This window comes from Hibiscus syriacus, unplaced genomic scaffold, assembly GCF_006381635.1.
Source record: "Hibiscus syriacus cultivar Baekdansim isolate YM2019G1 unplaced genomic scaffold, ASM638163v2 tig00110551_pilon, whole genome shotgun sequence".
In the NCBI taxonomy this organism is placed as follows: Eukaryota; Viridiplantae; Streptophyta; class Magnoliopsida; order Malvales; family Malvaceae; genus Hibiscus; species Hibiscus syriacus.
This window is the reverse complement of record NW_024062778.1, coordinates 1,407,126-1,425,474: the sequence shown is the minus strand read 5'-3', so window position 1 is coordinate 1,425,474 and position 18,349 is coordinate 1,407,126. Positions and strand designations below refer to the sequence as shown.

Here is an 18,349-nt window from a genome sequence, read left to right as displayed (position 1 = left end):
TCTAGTACTATTGATCATGAAAAGCGTAAAGCATAATTAGTATTGTTTAGTTGCTATATGTGTGCTCATTGACCACGGCTACATTTTATGCTTTTTATGCTAAATTTAATATGATTTACTTGTTATTAGATTGCCTCGAGTGCTAACAACTTGTGTACATATTGTTATATTGTATAGTTTATGCCCGCAAGTATGTTCTATTTTTCTTTTATATGCTATCCAAGCATACTTAATTTCTAAAAAATGATATGATCATATATGACTCAAGTCTTGTTCATGTTATCAGAGTTTCAGAAAATTTAGTAGAAAATTTCTATATTAAGACTTTGTACAAAAGTTCTGGGTTCCTCTTCAAATGATAAGGTTCTCGTCTTGTGTTCTGTTTTGAGTTCCTCTTAACTTGGGTTCCTCTTTATATGATAGGGTCCCCATCATGTTTCCTATTTTGAGTACCTTTTTAGAGGTTAACTCGGGTTACTCTTCGGAGGACAAAGCCCCCATCATGTTTCCTATTTTGGGTCCATTTTTAGAGGTCCTCAGCTCCCCATCAAAGGGTCAGGTCCCATCCTCTATAGTTGTAATGAAAAATGAGGTTATGATAACCTTTTGTTATGGCGTTCCAATGACGGGCGGTCAGATTTACTTGCTTGCCTGATTACAATGTTGTATGTTATGCCATGTATGAATTATCTATGTTTTTACGTTAATGCTTATTTTTACTTAAACGGAACATTTAGCTATATAGCTCACTCTTATAATCTCTCGTTTTAGATTTATCTAGCATTTAGGGTTCTAATGGTTACTTGGAGGATCGACTAGTAGTATATTTCATTATATACTATTATCAAACTTTGTTTTATTTATTAACTTTCCTATCAAATTTGTATACTTTTATGTATTTGAGATGTTTTTATGGAGCTTTGGATTATGTTTTTAGCATGCATTATACTGTAGACACTTGATTTTAATATTAAATTATACATATTTTATGTCGCAACCTGTTATGATTATGAAGCTATTTTGGATATTTTCTCAATAAATTAATATGACGATTGTTTATGAGCCTTGAAAGCTATGCTTCATTAATTTATATTTATGATCTTCAAGATTTAATCGTAATGTTTAGACTGAATCTAGGAGTTACACATCTACTATTTTATTTTAATCATAATATTAACTCGAGAATGATCAGAAGATTATACTGTTTACTTTAACCAAATTCGCATGACTTAACATGATTATCATTTCTCTGTTATGTCAGCTAGTTCGACCAAACTAATGTTTGACTTAACATTATTATAATTTCTCATTTTAGATTTCTACAATAAATTATACGATGGATCAAATTTGTCATCATAATTGAATATTGAAATAATAAGCATAATTAATGAATAATGCATCGAATGGGTTCCCATGAGAGATATGTAGTGTGTAAGACATTCTTAAATGTCAAGCCTTTTCTAAAATCAATAATAGACATACAATTTTATGCTACTACACATCTTTCGAGTAACCACGTGTGAACTTTGTTATACAAAAAATTCTTTTCTTTTTTCTCAAAATATTATTTTAGGGTTGTAACCAATTCTAATTATAAATAAATAATATAATGATTTATGCAATGATTTATGCTAAAAAGCATATAATAATTTAACTAAAATCTATTCGTAAGTCTAAAATTTAAACAATACATAAAAAGTCAATCTAACTTAAATTCTCGAATAAAATTAGGGTAAAGTGTACAAATAGTCCCCGAACTTTTAGGACGCTTGTATTTTAGTCACACAACTTTTGAAACTTGCAATACAATCATTGAACTTTTAATCCGTTTTCAGGTCTTTGTCGTTACCTCCGGTTAGTTTTTGCTGATGTGGCACTTCCTTCTTCTTCTTCTTCTTCTTCTTCTTCTTCTTCTCATTCTTCTTCTTTTCGCTTCACATCTGTCTTCACATTCTTTGATCTTTCGTGTTTTTTACTTTGAAGAAAGATTGAAAAGAATAAGAAGAAAAAAAACCCTAGAACCCTTTTCTTTAAGCTAATTATTTCCTAATATGGAAATGAATAGAGCATTTTTCTTTGGTTTGGGTTTAGCTGGAGACATAGTTCATCAAGAGGACTTTTCTCCAAAGAGACCTTGTTGAGCTAATAATTTTGTTATGGTAATCTAGCAAAAATCCCTGAACTTTGTCTTTTCTTTTCCTAATCCTCATTTTTTTTCCTTGGGTCTGTTTTGCTTTTGTGAAAATGGATGAATGCTGAAATCTTACTTTTGTTTTTGTACTTTGTTCGATTAAGATGTTTTGTGTCGATTATTAGTTTAATTGTTCCTTTTCAGGATTCATTTGCTTCAAAATTTGACTTTGTCTTATAGTTCTTGTAATTTTTCTTTAAAACAATATACAGTTCCTGTTTGATTGCTGGAAAATGGTGGCATTTTTTTTTGGTTTTAGGATATGATTTTGGACCTTTGGTCTAGATGGGAAAAGGGTTAACATTGTTTTATTTTTTAATTGCTATGGGTTTAAACTTGTGAAGAAGAAGAAGAAGCTATGAGTTTAAGCTCTTGAAGAAGAAGCTATGGGTTTTAGCTCTCGAAGAAGAAGAAAAAGAAGCTATGGGCTTAAGCTCTTAAAGAAGAAGAATAAGGAGGGTTAACGACGTTAAGTGCCACGCTAGCAAAAACTAACGGAAGATAGCGACAGAGACCACTGAAAACAAACTAAAAATTCAATGAATGTATTGCATGTTTCAAAAGTTGGGTGACTAAAATGCAAACGCCCTAAAAGTCTAGTACTATTTATATACTTTACCCATAAAATTAATCTGAGCTCAATATATCAAAAACATTCAACATAGGAATCAACTGGTTGTTGGGGCTAGAAAACTATCTTGGGGTAAAAATCTTGGGATCTAATTTGTGGAGTTTCTAGTTTTTGTTCCGTTACAGAGGAATTGAAATCAGGAACGTATACATGATTTTATATTAGAAGAGTAAATTTACAAAATTTTAAGATAAACAAATTTATAAAATTTTAAAATGGGCAAACATAGATTATCAGTTAAAAATATAAAGAAAAATATTTGAAATATATGAGAATTTGAAATTTTTTGAAAAGAGATTGCCCGACTGTCCCCTCAGTTCATCCCCGGGTGCAAGGAAAGGAGGAAGTTCCATCCGACCAAAATACAGACTTGGAAAAAGCTAAAGAAACAATGGTTTTGTACCCAAAAAAATAAAAGCCAACTAGCAATGAAAATCCTTTTTTTTAATGCGCTAATTTATTCTTAGTTTTCTTACTCCAAGGAGACATTGCAATATATAACCAGGGATAAGATCATGAAAAGAAATGAAGGATAACAACAACATTGTCGCTAACTCATATTCAGCGAGTCAAAACCGACTCCCCGGTCGGTACAACGATGAAAAACATCGTCATCATGATTTCGGAAGCAGCGACTGAAATAGTAGTCATGCATATACCAGCAACAGCAGATGGACTAATGGTTTTAGAAACAAACATGGGGAGGAATTAGCTTTCCTGGATTCATGATGTTGTTAGGATCTAAAGCTATTTTGATCCGTTTCATTGTCTGCAATGCCTCTATTCCAAGTTCCTTTTCGAGATACTGAAAACATAAAGCAAAACATTAAAAACTACATCTTCACCAACATAGACAGGAAAGACTATATGAAACATCTTAGAGAATTCATTATTATTGGTGCTAATAAATAATAAGGCTTGGCCTGTGATGGTGACTTTGTGGTAGAAACCACCAAAAAGTGGCATCTTTGCAGCCTAAACCGAACCGCATGAAATCCAATAAGACAGATATACCTTTATTTTCCCAGTGCCCACGCCATGTTCACCAGTGCATGTTCCTGTCCATTTATAAGATTGTTGAAATTATCGATAACAGCATGTTAGAGCAGAATTAGAAATTGTTCATTCATCCGAAATAAACTGATAAGAGTACCAAGAAGACAGGATTCACCTTCCATTGACAAAGCTGTATAAACCATAAATTGATTTAGCCTTTTAGCTTCTATCCTATGCTCATCTTGGTTAGGATCAAACAGAATTACTGTGTGAAAGTTCCCATCACCAGCATGGGCAATAACTGTACTGTAATTATGAACCACAAAAGCATCAAGCGTTATCAGAATCGGGTCAAGAGAACACCAAACACTACCACTGCAGCTCCCGAAATGGAAAACCAATGAGGTAATATAGTTTAATGTACGTACCAAACCAGTGGTGATGCATCCAGCTCTCTCTTGGACCTTGATATTAGTTCTGCTAGGTGTGATAGGGGAACGCAAACATCCTACGTTCAACAGAAAACAGAAATTAGGTAAAGAGCTCCTACCAACTTCGAAGATCTGGTAATGACAATTCGATAATTTTAGCTCGGTTACTTCCCATCCATATAAAGTAATTCTTGTATTTTAACTTACAGAAATCATTGCTTCAAAATTGGGTTCCATTGCAAAGCATGCCCATAGAGCTTCCTTCCTAATCTGCATGGAACCAAATATATCAAAGAAGAGAAGAGTAAGTATCAAATCAGGAACCATCGTAGTTCCTAATCTGCACCCAAGTAAAATGAACATAACTTGTGGAGAAATGTTTCTGATAGTGCACTCAGTCAGTGTTAACTAAATCAGGTCAAATTTCTAAGTTCAATAACACTCCCAGCCTCCCTCTTCAATATATAACTAAAATGTCATGCATAGGCATCAGTCAAAATTAAATGTGCCAGTCAACTGAATTCTAGCAGAAAGAAGTCTTGTCAAATGGCAAGGAATATTGGCTAAAATAGTCTCATTTCTACTCTGGTTTGCCAAGTTATAGAACACAATTCAATATATAACAAATTTCATTATTTATGTAATAATTACAAAAATGAATGGAAAAAGCCTTAGAAAATAAAAGAGAACTTGAAAAACATTCAAAAGAAGTTATCAGCCAGAAAAAAATTACAAATGAAGTGCAAAAAACTTTAAGCTATTTTACCTTCCAAAGTTCTTTTTTAGCTTCGGGCTCTTCTGCAAAAACAAAATCTGAGCCATTGTGCTCAGAAACAATTCTTTGAACAATGTCCGTTTGCTCACGAGAATATGCCTCTAAAAATGTAATAAATATTTTAGGATCCATGACAACTAACAAGGAAAAGCTTAAATATGCCAACATGATTGAACCTAGTGGACTCAGGAATTGACACAAAGAGGCCAGCCTTCGACTCTCTTCTGGAAAAATCAGAAGTTCACGTACTCCTTTTCTTTTCTTTTTTTTGCATATCTCTTGCTACGTGACAAATATCATGGATGTAGTAGGAACCTTCCAGTTCCAATTACTAAGACTACAACCCAACATGCCTAATATAATTAACTGCCAGTATGAAAAATGTTCAATTGAAGTAGTAAGATTAGATTATTCTATCCAAATTACTTAGCAATAAAATCTCCCTAACTTGTTATTAAAGAAGAAATAGAAGAGAAAATAATCAAAAGGAAAAAAGGGAGCAATCCTGTCACCTGTGCCAATAAATTCAAACATCAGTGTTGGAACTTCAGGCAAATTCTTCCCATTAGCAATATTGACAGCCCTTACTTGGACTTCATCCAATAGTTCAACCCTTGACACCTATAAAACAAGGGTTGAACTAAAGAAAAAAATGGTGCCAACAATTAAAATAATGAACAGGTAAAGTATAACAATACCTGAATACCAGACAACATGGTGGCAATAGCAACATCTGCTGCATCCTTAACTGTGGGGAAGTTGCACATTGCAACCTGTAATATTATAAAATAAGTCAAAAAATGCACAAAAATTAAGATCTAAAATACAACACAAGAAGTAACAAAAAAAATATATAACAGTACAAACACAAAATCAAGAGTCAATAGGTTGTTTCTTCAATCTACTTGCTTGCACTTCTAATTCTTATGCATCTATCATAACTCTGAAGTTCAAAGTAGCAAGACTTGATTTTCTTCCTTATTCCTTGAACCAGCCTTAAATCGTACAAATTCCCCGACAAACTACTATTTTGTTTCTTTCTTCTTGCTTGCACTTGTAACTTTTAAACGTTTCTTTCTTCTTGCTTGCACTTGTAACTTTTAAACATGTAAAGTAACTTTTTACTTCACAGTAAACTAGTAATTCCATGAAACTAGGTTTCTTATTGAAGTATATCTCCAACTTGCTCTCTTGAACACTCAAACCATAAATCCCAAAAATTTCCTGACAAACTACGAGGAATTAACTTTCTGAATATTTTGTCAAAAACTTATCTTTCTGCTATAAGATACCACTGTCATAGTTTTCAGTTTCCAACCATTCTTCTGTAGCCAGATTCAGTTAAATGAAACCATATCTAAACACACAAAAGAACACACCACCAGCAGATAAAACATTGTCCCATAATCATTCATTTACAGATCACCCAAAACTTGTCCTAAATGGTTCACTGCAGAACAGATCTTAATGATTAGAGTTGAATAACTTAAGAGAGTCAAATCGAAATACATTTTAAATCCTATTGTCAAAGGAAAGAAGTATAAATTGCAAAAGAGATGACTTCAAGCAGAGAAAGGTTTAGGTCAATGTACCACTGAATGCTCAGGAATTTTCTGAAGCCGTAGAGTGACTTCTGTTACTACACCCAAGGTTCCCTCACTTCCAATCATCAGGCGAGTCAAATCATACCTAAAATCATAAATTCCAATGAGAATAACATCCCAAAAACATTGAGGATAAATAAACAAAACATGCATAATCTGAATGGGAAAAAAACCGATAATCTTTTGCATGTATAACTACTATACCATGCTAGCCTGACTCAGTAAAAACTTGGATTAACAGTGAAACGTTACTGAACAGATGAAGAATGAGACTTAAAAAGGCAAGAAAACATTAAAGTAAAATAAAAAAACTGCAGGTGAGTGAGTATACGTGATTTGAGCAACAACACTTCAAACCATGTTCAACAAGAAAATTAAATTTGTTGCTTATACATACAGCCAAAAGCCCAGCTTAAATCCATGTGTTACATGTACTCTGTCATTGGCCATTATACAAGTGTCAATATGACATGTCACTAGTTCTGACACAGTATGCAACCAGCACTTTAATAAATTTTTGGACAGTCTCTTGGGCTGTAAGAAGGAAAAGAGGAAGCTGTGGTGGCTTTGATGCTAACGAAATATGGTCTAGAAGGAATGAAAGGATTGTAGAAGAGACATAAACAAGAAGTTGTGGGTTTGTTACAGGAAAAATAATGATAAATTAAGGCATAATTAAGCTGTCGTTAAAGTAGCTTAATATACAAATATTTGAGCTTTATTTTGTTTGTAGGATCTTCTCTAATTGATGGAATTAAATTATTCAAAACAAAATGTAGGTCAAAATAAATTTGATAAAGGAAACATTTTCAAAGAAAAATATTTTATTTCTTTGTAGTAATAATAATAAGAATATTTTTTATATGGTGTATTAATGAATTATTATATATATTTTACAAATATTTAATATAACATGCTCGCGTAACCATATCTTATTTTTGGGAAATATTTTAACCAAATGCATGAATCCAAAAAATTGGACTAATGAAGAATTAGCCACTTGAACACATATTGAACACTGCTACCTTAATTTAGGTAACAGGATTAAATTTTAAAGTCAGTACATTTCTCTTTTTCACTCTAATGCCATAAAACTCGTAGAATTCAGAGAATTCAGAACCTCGTGGGCCTGAAGAAATGAAGGAATTTCTTAAAATACCTCCAAGTATTCAGAGAAGACTCTCAAAAGTTTCAAGAGCCTTTAACAACTGAAAAATAGATGACAGTGCTTGAAATATTAGCACACATCCGGCAGGAAAGAGAGTGGGGGAGAGATGGTTGAAGGACATAGGTGACAAGACAACATACCCAGCAGCACTCTTCCGAGCACGAGAAGCCGTCTTGACAATATCTCCATTGGCAAGGACTACCTGGTAAATACAATGTGTGAGAAATACTTAACTGATGAACAAGTTAATCCATTGGAAGAGTAATCAACAAACCTTAAGACTGATTACATTGTCGCGCATAGTACCATACCTACATGATAAAACCAAAATCATTAAATTCAATAAACAATAAAAACCCTTTAAGCATTATATATATAAACATGCAAATACATATTTAACAAACTAACATGTGCAACCAAGAAACCATCTGCCTGATGCAAGTGTAAGCAGAAAAAAAATTACATGTGAACATCAATGTGTAGCAAGCCTTTTACCAACCAATGCATATATAAAGAAATTTAACCCATTTTAGAGCAGCATTCTTGATTGTGGCATCTTGAAATCTCAGGATTAGACAAAAAAGGGACATAGTTTGAAGGTAAAAAGTTCTCAGGTTCAAGTATCTGCTACATCCCTTTAGAATTAGGAAACTCCTTAAGATTCTACAATCAAATTTCACCAGAGAATCAATTCATAAGTAAAACGTTAACTAATTTTTGTATCAGTTCTGAAAGATGATAATCAACAAAAGGTACAGGTAGACTTCATTGACGGTTTTCTTAAAATAAATAAACTTATGAACTGGTGAAATTGAGACGTTACTAAAAATATTCACCTTCCAGCCTTGCTATGAATAAGCTCTGGAGATATGATAAAAAAGGAATAACTAGATGCCATAAGGCTATGAGCAGGACAATAATGAAGTTTTCTTCAGGAAACCTATGGAATGTAAGCCGAGGAACTGTCACAAACATGCATTTTACAATGAATTTCACAATATTGCCGTCTTTACCCTTAAAGTAATGAAAGGTTAGATCACTATTCTACTGAAAAATGTCACTAATAACACTAGCTGACTCAGTATGTGCCTTTCAGATATTTAAATGCTTCTATGTTATGTTTGGTGGGAGTGTTATTTTTTCTCATGTTTTAGTAGCTTAGTTAGCAATAAACTACCTTGATAATTTTTAGCCACTCATGACTTAGTCTGTACAAGAAGGAAAATATTTTACTTATTTTGAATTGGTCTTGTTTTTTACTTCATCTTAATATTATGTAAACAAACGAGACATTAATGTTGATTTTTCTTTACCGGAAGGGATGCAAAGGCTTTTAAGAAAGGGATTGACGATACATGTGCCCTAAATGCATAAAATGTTTTTAGAAAGGAAACAAAGCCTGTTCATCCTTTTTAAGTTTAAAAACAATCATGAAGCCACTTCAAACCCTTTTGTCAATTTTACCTACAAGAGCACAACAGACATGTACATGTTCCAGGAGGAATAACATTCATTTCAAATCTGAATAATCTTGATTTGACACAAGAGTGCTAACTGAAAAATTACTCAAACCTCAGTATAAGTGATTTCAGACGTAACTTTTCAACAGACTAAGGGATCAACTAGGAAAGGCTAAGAAAGAAAGTGGCAGAGTAGTGACTACCTCACGGCTAAAGATCCAGAGCAGCGTGTTGCACACATGCCCCCTATTGTTGCACCAGGCCCTGAAGGTCAACATGGTTTAAGATGATGGCATTAGACCCAAGTTCCAATAAATAATACATGCATAAGGTTCTTTTATTAAGGAGTGTATCAGAAATTCATAAAATTTTATTTGTATATTAAGAAAAGAAATGCTGCAAGGATAACTCCAACAAATTGACCTGGATCAAGAGGAAAAAATAAACCATAAGGCTCCAAATATTCATTAAGTTCCATCCATCCAATTCCAGGCTCAACGACAACATCCATGTCCCGAATATGCAATGCTTTAACTCTCTACAAATGAAAACAATCACACCTATTATTGCAAATTAAAAAATGGAACGGAAAGAATTACAAATTCAATTTCTAAGATGAGAAATATTGATGATTTCTGCTACAAAGTTATTAACAAATCCAAGTCAATTAGTCATCAAAAGAGTTATAATAAAGTTTCAGCTCAGATTATACTGAAAAAGAGGGTCTAGAATGAACACCGCAATGCATAGATGCTTATAAAGCATATGCCACAGGCCCACAAGACAAGATTCAGTTAGATGCAAATACTATTAGCAAGAGTATATTGCAACAGAATAGAATAAGATGCATGCTTAACAGTATTGATAAATGAACCAAATAAAAGGAAATAGAGAATAACTCAATCTTCATTTTTTTGAAGTTATCCATGAAATGAGGTTAAATATACCTTCATTAAGGTCATGTCAATGCAAACACCTCCATTAGGAGACAAAGTGTGTCCCTCAATGGATGTAGCTCCACCATATGGTACTATAGGGACCTGATTACAAACATTAAAAACCAAATAAAATTTTATACTTGCTCGAGAAGAACCGAGACATTTTTACTGTACCCTGGCAAAGCTCATATACAATGTCTGTAACCTGTACTAAGAGCTTTCTAGTCATTAACTAATACATAAAAGCATAGGCACCAAATCATATATCAAGGATCATTCAATTAAAAGAAAATACCAAATATTTAATCCAAACATGAAAAGCTCTACTTAAAATAGTAAAAGGAAAGAGAAGTGCATCACTAATAAACCTAAACTCAAACAAGAAACAAACCTTGTGCTTATTACAAGATTTGACAATCTGGGAAACTTCCTCCTCAGACCTGTGCATATGAATTGTCAACCGACGTTAAAAAACATAGATAAATATGGTATATATATGGTGAACAGTTCTCTAACATCCTGGGATGACACAGGATTTTATAAAAAAAAACAATATGATCAATATGTTGAGTCTATTCAAACTAAAAGGTCTATGTGAGAGTCTTCAAAGGCATAATTTCTCACTTAACATTTAACAAATATATCAGGGAAAAAACAGCAGAATCTGGAAGTAGAGAAATAATTTGTCATAAAATAGATCATATTATAAGAAACATAATGACAGACTCTGAAATGGTTTTTTCTTAAAATACTACTCTAAGACAACCAATGTACAGCAAAGAAAATTTCCAATTTTGCTACATGTTCAAGTTCAATATGGTCCTACAATACCATGACATACATGTCACGTTCAATGATAGTATTAAAGGATATGCAAAGTTTAAAATATGCAAATTGCTTCAGGGTTTTCTTGGACATTCTAACCAATGATGCATTTATCTGTTTTAGCAGCATCCTTGCATTTTTACTCGACTTCCAAAGAAGTTGTGTGGCTTTACAAGTTCATCATCCGTAATAAACAACTAATACTGCAATTGTCAAGCCTACTTTCACTTCTGCAGCCCAGAACTATTAAGAGGGGCTCCCAAACCTATAAAATTAAATTCAGTTTGATTATTATGTTTACTTTGCAATTTCCATTTAATTATTGGTTTGAATATAGTCATTTTCACAAAGAAAAGCAAACTGATTTTTTTTTTCACAAAAAGAAAAAAGAAAAAAAAAATTGCTCAAATGCTGAACCCCAAAATTGAATAATCAGACTCACCTAGGGAAAACAACCACATCAGGAATATTTACTGCTTTATGAAAGCTGTTCTGTGGCTTTCCATGGTAGAATCTTTCATCATAATCCAAAGTCATATTATCCTGTAAAATTTTGCTTATTTCACTAACCCTTTCCTAAACAAAGAATTTAAACACCAAAAAAGATTAAAATGTAAAATACTTGACAAATAGCCTTTAATTCGTCAATAAGCTCTTGTGGAATTTGTTTATGAATGCCCTTAACCACAAACTCCGTGCTTGCCTTCCCACCAATGGTCACTTTCCTGGAAAGAAAATGAAAAAAAAAGACATTTACTTGGACGATTGCTTAGTCTGCTAAGAAAAACAAAACGGCATAAAAGAAAAGTTAAGAAATTTAACTGTAACAACAGTTGAAATATAAATTTCATTCGATCCAAAATGAATAATACCCAAAAATATGAAACTAACTAACAAACCCGGAATCCAGATCAGGGGGTTCGCAGAGGGAAGGCTGGATATTCTGGGATTGAAAGGCAAAGGACCCAGCTGAAAGAGCGAAAGCCAAAGGAAGAAAAGAGCTAGACCACGAAAAAAACCGGGTTTTGGTTCTCTCAGGTATAGTGGATGGTAAGTTGTAATGACGAGTACTAGACTGAAATTTGTTATGGTAAAAAGAATCACGAAAAGCATTGGAGAAAGAAGATTTCTTCGAACAATAACGCAAGCGAGCGAGCCAGTACGAATAGGCCATGTTTGGAACTTGACGATAGAGTTAAAGAAGGTAGCAGATCTCAAGATTCTTATGAACTTCAGGACAAGAGTGAAATTATAGCGTTATCCATAGTTCTACACTAAAATGGTTTAAAAAAAGTTCATACTTAAAATAGATTAAAATGAAAATATTGATTAATTGTTAAATATATAACTTTAATCCTAGCCGGGCGTTTTTTTAAGAGTTTGTATCTTTTTCTATTGATTAAATTATTTTTTCTTTAAATTTGTTTAATCGATGACGACACTAATTTTGACTGATTGTCGATTGTAGGTTTTATTTTTCTATTATTTATTTTTTAGTTTTTTAATAATAGTAATTCTACATTTTTTACACAATTTTCTATGTCTTTATGATACATTTTTTCATTTTATTTCTTGATTGTTTGACCGTTCTTTTTATTATATGTTTTCTTAGGATTTGATTTGATGACATCATGATTGATCAAGATGGCGTTTATTCGTAATGATAAAAATTGTAATAGTTGGGGTTATAAAAACCCCAACCTTCTTTGTAACAGGGGTCCCCAAAAATATTGAAAAAATCAAGGTAACATTTTTTTTTGTTTTGGATCCATTTTCTTTCTTTCTTTTCGGGCCAGCATTTTGCTTAGGGGTGGCCACGGTTGAGCTATGGATGGCGTACGAGAGATACCGACTTACGGTCAAGTAACGTCAGTTGTTGGTGGCCGACGTTGAGGCTTGTTTTTTAGTCTTCTCGGCAGCTTAGGGGAAGAAAGAAAAGAGAGAACGAAGAGAGAGTGAGAAAAGGGGGAAATAGTATTTTGGCCGGTCCTCCTTTGGTCCTGGTCATGGTCCCTGGTTGGAGTGCATTGGTTACCGAGCCGGTGGCCGATGTGCGAGGGCTGGCGTGTGGTGGCCAAGCCTGGTTTGGAGCTTGGAGAAGCTCCGTTCGTAAGGCAAAGGAAATGAAACAAAGTTTCATCTTTTCTTTTGGGTAAATCACGTTAAGGTCCTTGGACCTTTAGCTTGTTTTCACATTTTGGTCACCATTGTTTCGGTCAAATTACTCTCGAGTCCTCCTAGTTTCAGCTTGTTTCATGCTTTGGTCACTATCAGGGAAAATCACCTTTAAGTCCTCCGTATTTTAGCCCCTTTTGCACTCTGGTCACTTATTTGTTTTTATATTTATTTCGAATATATCTGCTGATTTTACTAACTTTTAATTTAATCACTATTTCTGCTATGTTATATATTTTGAATTAATTACTAACTTTTATTTTATTGCATATTAACCACTGACTCTTTATTTTATTGTATTTTAGCCATTGTTTAATTAATTAATTAATTTGTTGTTAATGTTTGATTCGATCTTGCGGTGACCCGATCCGGGGTATGACCCACATTATTACGATCCATACTTTACTAATTTCTCACTCTAGCTTTTTATTAATTTGTTTAAATTATTATACGACATTGCGGTGACCCGATCCGAGGTATGACCCGTATTATTACGATCTAGACTCTATTAACAACTAACTTTTCTAACATCTAACCACTAACCGCTAACTTTTTATTGATTTATGTATTTTTTTTTTGTTCGAGTCATGTATGACCTTGCGACGACCCACCCCGAGTATGACTCGCATTATTTACGGTTGTTGCATATTGTGAGTACTATAAAATTATACACAAATAATGTGCAAGTATACAAAATCGCTCAAGTAATAAAGTGATGAGTGAGTATCGTCTCCACAGGGATTGGGTGAAATTACAAAAGTTTAACCAAAGCAAAGCACTACTCTATCTAAGTATAGTTAGTGTTGATATGTACTAATGAAAAATGTCACGGCAATGGAAAGTGTATTTTGATGGATATGGATTGAAAGTCTGATGGGATAACAAATGGAAATGTAGTGGCAAGAACAGATTATAATAGTGAAAATGATGTAATGTCAAGGCAATGAAAAACAGTAAAAACAACAAATAAATGATAAGTTGATAATCCTCACACAACAAGCTTCCACGGGAATGAATGGTAGGGATTGATTTATGGATGCTATAACTTATTTCTCAGGCATATTTAATCTATCTAAACTTCACTTGCACGATAGAGTTTGCTGAAAATACTCCCGCTATCTCTAGTCAAAGGAACTTAACATAATAGAATGCCACATCATCTCCTCTCAGTCTCAGCTATGACAGTCTACACTATTGATAAAAACTACCCTCTTTAGTCATTGAAATCCTATCTTAGTCTCTCTCAAGTACTAAGGGATTAGGATATAGTATTACTAGGCCGGTTCAAAGCTTAAGAAAATATTATAGCCCATTGCTTATGTGGATCTTTCTTGTATTTCTCTCGAATACTACAAGTAATTTTAGCTAAGTTTTTCTCGAACACCTATCCTTCATCTAAGAAATGGACACTCTCATGCCTCCTACAAACTTAGACGATGAAGCATTCATAAGCAAAGCAAGTGAATACAAAAGATAAACATAAATCTACCATTAAAATATTGTTAAACATCCATAAAAAACCCCACCAAATAAGGTTAGTTCATGGTGGGGTTCCAAACAACCCAACAATAAATGAAAAAAATAGCAGCAAAGGGAATGAAGAAGAAGCCTTCGATGCATGCCACCGAAGCTCTCCTCAAACACCAATACTCGCCTTAACTCACTATCTCCTCTCAGACGTCTAGCTCGCCACTCCATGGAGCTTATCAATGGAGGAACACCACTCAAGAAAGAAGAAGGGGATACAATGAAGAAGATAAGAAAATGTTGATGAAAAATTCCTCCTTTCTCTCTTTCTCATGTGAGGTGTAATATATAATAAAAATATATAAGGGTCATTATGGGATTTTTGCTCTCAAAATACCCATCATACCCCTAGAGTCACTATTTAGGCGTGAGTCTTATCCTTTCAAGTGGTAATAGTCCGCAGCAGGCGGTTACAACTATCATTCACGTGCTTTGCCAGCTGTCATTTTTACAAAATATATTTTTGTCCTTTTCTGCACCAGAAAAGGACAAGGCATTTCAATCTGCTTCAGCAGCATGTGATGACACGACATTCCTTCCTAGTGCGATCTTTTGCTTGCTATTTCCTGCACACCCTAAGCAACTGTACCTTTCTCTCATACTACATCCTTAAAAGATAAAATAGCAATACCACCACAAATGCAACTACATAATCTTAAAATGAACTTTTAAACAAATAATAACTTAAGTGAAAAAGGCCTTAAAAGTATCATTTTTAGGAAGTTATCACACCTCCAAACTTAAGCTATTGCTTGTCCTCAAGTAATGAATAGCAATTAACATAATCAGAATGTCATGGCAATTTTCAAGAATATGACATCATGACAAAAATTGAATTTCAACCCTAAAACAAATTGGCTTCAACATGCTAGACATATCAAGAATTCAAGTATTTTTTCCTAGATCAAGATTCTTTGTGGTAATGTGTGTGCGTGATTGTATTTAATCTATACTTAACAAATTTAAACAATTTCTAATCAAGTTCCCTAGTGTTTGCCAAGGCATTTACTCATTCATTAAGCATATTTTTACTTCCCTTTTTATTGAATTTTTTTTTACAAATGCTGCTACGAAGGGAGTCAGCTTATCACACCTACCTTCCTACACTATAGGTGAAAGGGAGTATACCTTCCACCCTAAGCTAGTTAAGTAGAGTCATCCTGTGACTACTTTTATTAACTCATATGTGTGTGGTTGTCATTTATTAAAGATAGTTCTAGGTAATGCCACGGTAAAGCGGAGTGTCCCTCTACCGCTATGCCTAAGCATTTATTCATAGTCTCAGATATAAGGGAGTTATTTTGTATTTATCTTTCAAGCATAATACTAAATTTCAATGCCAAGACTAACTAGAGTTCATTCATAAAAAAATTTCTAAATTTCCTAAGTATAGAGAACATACAAATCGTGTAAAAATAATTCACAAAGCATCAAGCCCTAGAGTCAGTTCTATCATTCTCAAGAGTCATTTATATTCAATTTCTTAGCCTAACAATTTCATCATCATCGGGTATCATCAAGACATTTTATCTAACTGTTCTACCACTTACTGATGCCATGGCATAATGTTACATAAATACTATCATGCATATGTTCTACCGAGAACACTACCTCCCCCAAACTTAAGAGAAACATTATCCTCAATGCTTAAAGAGAACTAAAATAAATAAAACTATATGCTATGCAATGAAATACAAAATGAATGCAAATGGATGGAAGTAGAGGTACCTCATGGTTTGTGTGGTGGTGTTTCCTTGGAGGTGTTGACAGCTCCTCGTTTGGTGTGCTTTCGCAGTGGTGCAGAGCTGGACTTTGAAGAACTAGAGTAGTACTGCGATACATTGACGCGTCCAGCCGATGTTTTGGTACGTCGGTCATTGCATCATACAAGAGAGGGATCATGCATAGGAACTGGATTGGGTGTTTTTTCAGCAGGAACAACAGGTGAGTCAGGGGTCTCGGAACGTTGAGGGTCTGGAGTCGGTTCTTCAACTGGAGGATCTGTGTCATCTTGCTCTAGATCGAGAGATGCCTCGGTATTGAATGCTAATAGAATTTTATCCGAAAAGCCTGGAAAATTCTGTTGGATGTGTGGAAGGATTTCTTGAAACATCGTTTCCACCACAGCGTCTCTCTGTTTGACATATCCAAAAAAATGCTGATATCACCGTGTAAAGCGTGTAAATGAGTATGAGTTTACATAAGAACTTCTTCGAGAGCAAGCATCCTTGCCTCGACATTAGATTGTGCATCATCTGCAGACTTCTCATGAACAGGGGACTTAGATTTTGGATTTTCAAGTCTAAAAAATAATGGTAATCTGGCCCTAGTAATACCCAAAACTCCAGATAAAATTTTATCAAAAGCATTTTCACTTACCTTTTTCTTTCGACATAAAGCATTAATCAAATTTGAAAACACTAAAGCACTTGCCTTTTTTCCTAAACATTCATGCACTTGTGGAACAATGATCCTACCCACTTCAATAGAACGGGTTTCCATAATCAAATGTAAAAGCATTAAACGGGGAAGAGATACTGTCGTATTGTGGGATCTGGGCATTAAATTGTACTTCAAGAAATGATTCCACAGTTTGGCACGCGGTTGGAGATGTTCACGATTAATCGAGTAGCGGCTGGTTTGGCGACCATTCCAGGAGGTATTTGCAAAGTATATGTCCTCCAAAACTCCATCATAAGTGGAACTGTCGGCATCATTTTCAAACTTTGCATGTTGGTCTTCAACACCCTGCAAATGAAAGTATCGATTAATCCCAGTTGGTGTAAACCAAATATACTTACCTCTCACAAAGATATCATGCTGGTTCGGTTTGGAAATGTTAGCATAAAACTCTTTCACCAATGATGCATTTACTGAACGAGGGTACCTTACAAATGTGTGCCATTTGTGTGGTCCAAAACCACCATCCACTTCATCTATAAAAATGAACCCCAACTCAAAGAAAAGCTTCATATTTTTGAAGTTTTGAAGCATTGCTTTGGCTTCATCATTTTCAAACTGCTGATAATTGGGAGCTTCGGCTACGGTGGGTCTCATACGCACTATTTTTTTTCTCAGTGTTGTGAAGAAATAAAAATGAAAATGGAAAAAGATTTGTTTGCTTGGAAAACTTGAGAAATTTTGGATATGGGGGAAAATGAAGGAAGAAGAAGAAGATGAAGTAAGGAAAGATAAAAAAGTAAAAAATTAATTGAGTTATAGGACGGTTGAAAGAAATGAGTGGGTGGGTGTAAATGGGTAGGTGGGAAAAGAAAAAAGTAAAATGTAAAAGTAATGGTGATGAGACAAAACAGTGGATAGATAAAAGTTAAAATAATAAATAAAAGAAAAGAAAAAGGAATAAATCAAAAAGAATATTTTCCCTAATTGATTGATTTGTCCTTTTCTCCCTTGGTAACCGTTCCTTGCATGGCTACAGCAGTGTGGTCCCCTACAAAACAATTCAAAATTATCTACAAAATAAAATAAAAATAAAAATAAAGGAAAAAATTATTATTTATGCACCGTAAACGAAATTCAATGCCGTGACTTCTAAATTTGGTTCTCAGTTGGGCACAATTCAACATCGTGCAGACACAACTCTCGACAGTCATTTTCGTCTGAATTC

The 18,349-nt window shown here is 34.0% G+C and overlaps 1 protein-coding gene across 1 annotated transcript; it reads right to left on the bottom strand.

The window, feature by feature from the left end:
- Positions 1 to 3,234: 3,234 nt before the first annotated feature.
- LOC120131296 (D-lactate dehydrogenase [cytochrome], mitochondrial) lies at positions 3,235 to 12,193 on the bottom strand. The gene is made up of 18 exons (XM_039148305.1): positions 11,919 to 12,193; positions 11,642 to 11,744; positions 11,462 to 11,562; positions 10,586 to 10,634; positions 10,204 to 10,296; positions 9,680 to 9,794; positions 9,460 to 9,520; positions 8,071 to 8,107; positions 7,937 to 7,998; positions 6,617 to 6,713; positions 5,723 to 5,797; positions 5,537 to 5,645; positions 5,016 to 5,125; positions 4,457 to 4,519; positions 4,247 to 4,326; positions 3,994 to 4,124; positions 3,837 to 3,880; positions 3,235 to 3,627 (listed from the first exon to the last, which is right to left on the bottom strand). Exons 1-18 carry the CDS (start codon positions 12,191 to 12,193, stop codon positions 3,508 to 3,510), a joined length of 1,725 nt encoding a protein of 574 aa, XP_039004236.1. The 3' UTR covers positions 3,235 to 3,507.
- Between the last annotated feature and the right edge of the window lie 6,156 nt (positions 12,194 to 18,349).